Source organism: Argentina silus (assembly GCF_951799395.1).
Source record: "Argentina silus genome assembly, chromosome: 6".
In the NCBI taxonomy this organism is placed as follows: domain Eukaryota; kingdom Metazoa; phylum Chordata; class Actinopteri; order Argentiniformes; family Argentinidae; genus Argentina; species Argentina silus.
Window position 1 is genome coordinate 1,272,673 of NC_139660.1, and position 7,500 is coordinate 1,280,172.

Genomic DNA, 7,500 nt, shown 5'->3' on the forward strand with positions numbered 1-7,500 from the left:
CACACACACACACACACACACAGTGTAATAGACAGTTTGCTAAACAAAGAACACGATAGCTGACATGACATATCTCCCTCCCAGTGATGTGGAGGGTAAACACACGTACACAACGTGAATAGTGTTTTTATTGGTGTTTAGCGTTTCCCACCGTTCGTGAAATGTAGCGCTTTTTCATCTTAGCGTTGATGTCTCGTGTTTACCCGTTTTATTTTTCTACCACTCCATCCCTGTAGACTGACCCCTACCCACTAAGTACTAGTGTAGACTGACCCCTACCCCCTAGGTACTAGTGTACTGACCCCTACCCCCTAGGTACTAGTGTAGACTGACCCCTACCCCCTAGGTACTAGTGTAGACTGACCCCTACCCCCTAGGTACTAGTGTAGACTGACCCCTACCCCCTAGGTACTAGTGTAGACTGACCCCTACCCCCTAGGTACTAGTGTAGACTGACCCCTACCCCCTAGGTACTAGTGTAGACTGACCCCTACCCCCTAGGTACTAGTGTAGACTGACCCCTACCCCCTGAGCCCTCCAGGTTGTCATTTGTCGTCAAGGTTGTTCCTGTCTACTCCCTCTACCTGGGACAACTTTGAGGATAAATCACGGCGTCATCCCGAGGATGAATCACGGCGTCATCCCGAGGGCGTTATTGCTTCAGTAGGGGTGGGTTAGGAATCAGACAAGCATCTCTACGTTCACTGTTCCAGTCACACGTCTTTGGCATGTTACATAGGAACTGTTAGTCATGTCATGCTACATGCTACGTCTGCTACCGTGATGCCAGCGTGGTGCCAGCGTGGTGCCAGCTGCTGGGTCTCATGATGTCTGCTGTTGTTGCTTCAACGTCGCTCTCTGACCAGACATCCTGTCTTTTGTATCCAGAAAAAAAATCTATGCATGCGATTTCTATCTTTGCCCCTTAGATCACAGAGTGAACAATACTTTTGTACTTTTATATGTACATTTATGACTTTACGAATAATAATAATAAAAAAAAGAGTTTTGAATGAATGTGTATCGCTTTTTTTAAATTATCGTTATTGTTATATGATACACAGCTGATGCCACAAACACACAAAGAACGAGACAGCATTTGCAAAACGTTGTGCATTCCAGTTTATTTTATATCAAATTTCCCCATAATCAAACTCTGATGTACAAATTAAAACTGGGTTTTAACATGCATTGAAGAATCCTGCCACAGCAGACTGACTTTAAGCAGAAGTGAAAATGCTCAAAGCTGAATGACACTTACAGAATAAAAACCCGTATTCATGTCACCCCCCAACCCCCACCCTGACCCCCCCACCCCACCTCCACCCTGACCCCCCCACCCCACCTCCACCCCCACCACCCCACAGATTAAAAAAAGGATTGATTGAAACTCTTCTGAGGACTACAGGGGCTGAAGAGGGTCAAATGTAGAAGGGCCGAGCCGTTTTGCCCTCCCCAGTGATGAACGCCGTGGCCTTGGCACTTGACACAGACCTCAGGAGGTCAGAGGTCAGCTGGCACAGTGAGACACACAAGAACCCCGTCATGAGATCACATGACTGGCCAGAGGGTGGGGTGGGGTGGGGTGTGTGTGTGTGTGTGTGTGTGTGTGTGTGTGTGTGTGTGGGGGGGGGGGGGGGGGGGGGGCTCGTGTGTGTGTGTGTGTGTGTGTGTGGGGGGGGGGGGTCAGAGAGAGTGAATATGAAAGAGAGAATACACAGCAAAAAGACACATGTGACTGGTCTTGTCTTGTCTGCCTGCCAACACACAGCAAAGCATACCAACCCTGACACAGACAGGACATCAGAGAGCAAAATAAACACATTCAGTTGAGAGAGAGAGACACACAGAGACAGAATGAAATAGATTTAGCTGCAGCTAAATAATCACAGAGAAGCTTTTGGATTTCACCCTTGCCTCCGAACAGGGACCGTGTCCGCAGGACTGCTAGACAGGGACCGTGTCCGTAGGACTGCTAGACAGGGACCGTGTCCGTAGGACTGCTAGACAGGTCCACACACTGTAAACATTGACCTGGTAAAGCGGAGTGTGCTAGTCTAGTGTCTGGCGTCAGAGCCAGGGCTCAAAACAGCTCAACAAACCCTCCTCTCCACTGGCACCAAACTGGCACCAAACTGGCCGCCACAACCACATTCTACAACTCTAGATTTGCATGTTTCACTAGAATGTGATTATCTTCAAACTTACGGTGCCTTTCTAATAACATTTAACATTTATTGTTGTTATCTCAAACCCAGTTTGCAGAACTCTGTAGATCGATAACTCCGATCTGGTCTAAGCTACGTGGAACAGAAGCAGCATTTTTTTTGCCATCCCCGAACTAAACTAAACCCTGTTTCGTTATGAAACAAAGCCCCCCACTCCCCCCCCCCTCCCCCTCCCCCTCCCCCCACACACAGAATCCAGGCAAAACAGTACAAACAGCAACACACAGCAGCTACTTTCCTACAGTCCTTGGTACACGACAGAGGGAGCCATTTTGTGTCTGCTGGGGATGAGGGGAGCCCTGTGCAGTCCCAGCGGTAGGAGGGGAAAGCAGTGAGCAGGGCGTGTAGGAGCCAAGATGGCGTCACGACCCACTAACCCCCCTCCACTGAGGTATCCATTTGGTGTCAGGGGTGAGAAAGGGGTGAGAATGGGTGTGATAAGTAAGAGATAGGAGGGGGGAAAGACGGGGGGGAGGAGGGGATGGGAGGAGGAAGGGGGATGAGGGTTAAAACGGGTGGTGGGTGGGAGGAGGAGAGGGGGAGGAAATGAAAGGTATTTGGGTGGGAGATGTCAGGGGGAGTCGGGAGGTAAAGGCACTTAAAGTCTCCCGGTGGGGGCTGGGTCAGGGTTCAGGGGGTGGTTAGTGTTTGGTTGTCTTGTGGTTGTGTTGGGGTTAGGGTCAGGGTCGGGGGTCAGGGGTCAGGCTCCTCTGTGTGTGAGAAGGCAGACATAAACAAAGGCGAAGAAAGAAGAAAAACCCAGTTGGCAAATCAAACCTGATAAAGCACAGAGGACACACAGCATGGCGAAGACGACCTGGTGGGTGTGTGTGTGTGTGTGTGTGTGTGTGTGAGAGAGTGTTCTGTGTGCACGGAGGCTACAGACTTGGTGTGGTGGATTTGAAACTGGACCAAAGCTGTGCTTGGATCCGTTTTCTGTGTGTGTGTGTGTGTGTGTGTGTAAATATATTACATTGGCACCCAAAATCAAACGTGCTCCTGAGCTCTCCTCTGGTTGGCTCCGATGCCCACAATGCTGTTGGGGAACTCACAGGGCAGATCCCCTGGCATAAGGCATGAGTGCCCCCCCCCCCCCCCAAACCAGTTCACCCAGGTCAAAAGAAACCACCAGAAAAATAACAAATAAAACCAGAAAAAACAAAGAGGAGTAAAATCCAGCCGATTTGCTGCTCGTCAGCACAGAGGGGGGAGGGGTTCAACTCTGACCACACCCCTCTCAGAGGATTGGCTGGTTCTGGGAGTTGGTTCTGTCTTTTAGAACAGGACCCTCCAAAAAGCCCACCTTACCATGGGTACTATTGTGGATACTGGGCTGATAAGATCCGGGTGTGGGCGTAGGCATGGGTGTGGGTGTGGGCGTAGGCGTGTGTGGGGGTGTGGGTGTAGGCATGGGTGTGGGCGTGTGTGGGGGTGTGGGTGTAGGCATGGGTGTGGGCGTGGGTGGGTGTAGGCGTGGGTGTGGGTGTAGGCATGGGTGTGGGTGTAGGTGTGGGTGTGGGTGTGGGTGTGGGTGGGTGTAGGCATGGGTGTGGGTGTAGGCATGGGTGTGGGTGTGGGTGTAGGTATGGGCGTGGGTGGGTGTGGGTGTGGGTGTAGGCATGGGTGTGGGATTACAGTTTGATCTGATGAGAAGTGTGTTAAAACCATGAGAAGAGGGGGTGGTGGGAGGGGCTTCATCTGCCTGGGAGGATCTGACCAGACCAGGTTAGACTATAAAGTGCATACTTAAAACCCCCAGCTACATGTGTGTGTGTGTGTGTTTGGTTTTGTGTTCATGTGTGTGTTTGGTTTACGTTTATATGTGTGTGTGTGTGTGTGTGTGTGTGTGTGTACACACGCCTCGGTCCGAGTCCCTCCAGAGTAGCCTGCACCACACACACACTCACACACACACACACACACGTCTACAGAGAAAAGCACAGGAGACTTTAAAATATTATCTTACATTTTGAAATTACACCTATGGAACAAAAATCTTTACAATATGTCTATTTAGTTACATTGGCAAATATGAGGCAAAAAAACAACTTAAAAACCAACCCCGCCCCCGCCCCCGCCCCCGCCCCGTCCTGTTCCTCCTCGTTCTGACAGAACCGAGTGGAAGGAGAATAAGCGTGACGTCATCCATGTTGTCATGGAAGGTTCTGGCTTCTCTGACCGCCTGCCTCTCCTTGCCCTTTAAATGATGATCCAGCTCCTTTATCAACTAGTCTGGTCTGGCGGGAGGTGATTCGTGGTTATCATGTCTCCTCCGTTCCCCCGCCGGCGACCAGGAGAGTAAGTGTTCCCGATTGGCTGTTGCGGGTTCCTCAATATCCTGACCCATCAGAGGTGAACTGCAGTCTTTTGATTGGCTGCAAGGAGCCGTGCCGCCTCTCCATTGGAGGGATTGTGCTGGTGGGAGGAGCTAGGGGTCGACGTCCTCCAGATCGCTCTTAGAGTCGCCGAGCATCATGGGAGACTCCGAACCCTAGAGAGAGAGAGAGAGAGAGAGAGAGAGACAGAGAGAGAGAGAGAGAGAGAGAGACAGAGAGAGAGACAGAGAGAGAGAGAGAGAGAGAGACAGAGAGAGAGAGAGAGAGAGAGAGAGACAGAGAGAGAGACAGAGAGAGAGAGAGAGAGAGAGAGATATTTTCGTATTTCGATATGTGTTTTATCTGGACATTTGTAAAGCACTTTGTAACATTGTTTTAAAAAGGTGCTATATAAATAAAGTTTCTTATTTATTATGATATTATTTATTATGAGTACTTCTGAGGTAAATCCAGCAGTACAGGGTGGAGGTTGAGTGTCCCTGCTGAAGGGGGCGTTACCTGTCGGAGGCTGCGGTCTGTGTTCTCATTGGCTGGGCTGCCGTCTGAGCCGTTGCTGCTGCCAGACTGCTCCTTCTCATTCAGCAAAGCAGTGGCATAGGCCAGAGTATCCTACACACACACACACACACACGAGAGGATTGGAGAGAGGTGTGGCTTTGAGGGGAACAGGAGAGAGAAAAGAATAATGTGTATATATGTGTGTGTGTATATATGTGTGTGTGTGTGTGTGTGTGTGTGTGTGTATGTATATGTGTATATGTGTATGTGTGTGTGTGTGTGTACCTGTGCTGAGATGGTGCGTTGGAAGGTTTTGGCGGTGGACGTCTCATTGGACACGTTGCTCTGAGGGGTCCAGTAGTGTTCAGACATCTGAGGAGAAGAAGACAGAATGAGAGGAGGAGAGAGGAGGAGAGGAGAGGAGGAGGGGAGGAGAGGAGGAGGAGGAGAGGACAGAATGAGAGGAGGAGGAGGAGGAGGAGAGGAGATGTGTGTGTGTGTGTGTGTGTTTCAGACCTACCTTTTTCTGCAGCCACTGCACGGCCCAGCTCCAGTGACCAGACAGATCCTTGAAGTAGTCCTTAGCAGCAGCACACCTGGGGGGGGGGGGGGGGGGGGGGCAGGAGAGGAAAAGGTGAGGAGAGGAGAGGAAACGTATCAGATAGGACAGTTCAGGGGTCCATTATGTGAAATGTTTCCCCTGTAGAACCCAACCTCTGACCCCTCACCCCTGACCCTGGAGGAGAGAGGAGACTCACTTCTGGGCGAGCGTCACCAGGAACTTGACACACTGGTAGCAGCGACTGCTGTCCACGTTATTACTCTGGTGCATCAACGCTGCAGAGAGAACAAACACCGTCACACATTCCACAGGGACAGAAAGACAGACAGGCAGACAGACAGCCAGCCAGACAGACAGATCTCCACATGGACAGACAGACAGACAGACAGACAGAGAGACAAGCAGGCAGGCAGGCAGGCAGGCAGGCAGACAGACAGAACCTACCCAGCAGGCCTTTCTCTGACTCAAACGCGTACTTCAGTCGCTGGGACTGCAGAGGGTCCTCCACCACCTGAGAAACACAGACATTAACGGGAATTAAACACATTTTATTCATTGTATTAATGGTAATTAAACTAACTTCATACATTTTATTATACTTCTATTTCCTCTCATGCGATGTTTGACATCGAGCCTGTAGCTGTCGTTGCTATGCTAAATGACAGCCCTGTTTCCATAGAGACGGGTCAGACATGTTTGATTGACAGCTGTCACTCACAAGCAGCTCCTGCAGCATCTGGAAGACATTCTTCAGCTCATGGGGCGGTGCCGTCTCCAGCTGGGTCTACCACACACACACACACACACACACACACACACACACGATCAGAACGCTTCTCATCTCCGACATTGGGGGTGTGCACTGGTGGTGTGTTTCTGGCTGGGGTGTGTGTGTGTATCTGGTGGTGTGTGTGTATCTGGTGGTGGTGTTTCTGGCTGGGGTGTGTGTGTGTGTGTGTGTGTAATTGGTGGTGTGTGTGTGTGTATCTGGTGTGTTTGTGTATCTGGTGGTGGTGTTGCTGGCTGGAGTGTGTGTGTGTGTGTGTGTGTAATTGGTGGTGTGTGTGTGTGTATCTGGTGTGTTTGTGTATCTGGTGGTGGTGTTGCTGGCTGGAGTGTGTGTGTGTGTGTGTGTGTGTATCTGTTCTTACCTTGAGCAGCTGCAGGACTCCCAGGGAGAAGGGCTCGTTGCAGAAGGAGCAGTAGGTCACCATCTCTATCAGCAGGGACAGAGGACCTGAGAGCTCTCTCATTGCAAACATCACCTAACACACACACACACACACACACACACGGCTTTATGAGACAGGGTTAGGCTTAAACTGAGGAGGACGTCTGAAACGTCAGAAGCCAAAAGCTGTTAGAGGATATGAACAGGATATGTAGAGGATATGAACAGGATATGTAGAGGATATGAACAGGATATGTAGATATATGTAGAGGCAGCCATAAAAATAAAACTTCAACACGTTTACCTGATGTGTGTGTGTGTGTGTGTGCGTGTGTGTGTGTATACCTCCAGCAGGTAGGGCTGTCCCTCGGGAGTGAAGAGGGAGGCCAGGATGTCAGCGTTGAGGGGGAGGAGGGGGGCCGAGGGGGGGATACTGCCCACGCTCAGCTTAAACACACCTGGAGCTGAGGAACACACCCGCTGGTTAGCTCACAAGCACACTGTGCTAACAACATGTGTGTGTGTGTGTCTGTATGTGTGTATATGCGTGTGCGTGTGTGTGTGTGTCTCACTCTGTGTCCTCTGTGTTTCGAGGTCAGAGTTCAGAGTGACCAGGGCCAGAGTGCTGTGCAGGTGGAGGAACTCCCGGGCCTGGGCTGGACTCCAACGTCGGTTCTAGAGAGAGAGAGAGAGAGGGGGGGGGGG

The 7,500-nt window shown here is 50.8% G+C and overlaps 1 protein-coding gene across 1 annotated transcript in view; it reads right to left on the reverse strand.

Moving 5' to 3' along the window:
• Positions 1–4,319: 4,319 nt before the first annotated feature.
• The window catches only part of usp24 (ubiquitin specific peptidase 24), a 28,943-nt gene continuing 25,762 nt past the window's right edge, over positions 4,320–7,500 (reverse strand). The window contains exons 36-45 of the mRNA XM_083671512.1: positions 7,368–7,470; positions 7,141–7,259; positions 6,776–6,889; positions 6,343–6,408; positions 6,069–6,135; positions 5,821–5,899; positions 5,583–5,658; positions 5,348–5,434; positions 5,063–5,173; positions 4,320–4,719 (exon numbers count right to left, since the gene is read on the reverse strand). Of these exons, the coding sequence (XP_083527638.1) occupies positions 4,657–4,719; positions 5,063–5,173; positions 5,348–5,434; positions 5,583–5,658; positions 5,821–5,899; positions 6,069–6,135; positions 6,343–6,408; positions 6,776–6,889; positions 7,141–7,259; positions 7,368–7,470 (885 nt within the window). The 3' untranslated portion in view covers positions 4,320–4,656. The remainder of the gene's footprint in view (positions 4,720–5,062; positions 5,174–5,347; positions 5,435–5,582; positions 5,659–5,820; positions 5,900–6,068; positions 6,136–6,342; positions 6,409–6,775; positions 6,890–7,140; positions 7,260–7,367; positions 7,471–7,500) is intronic.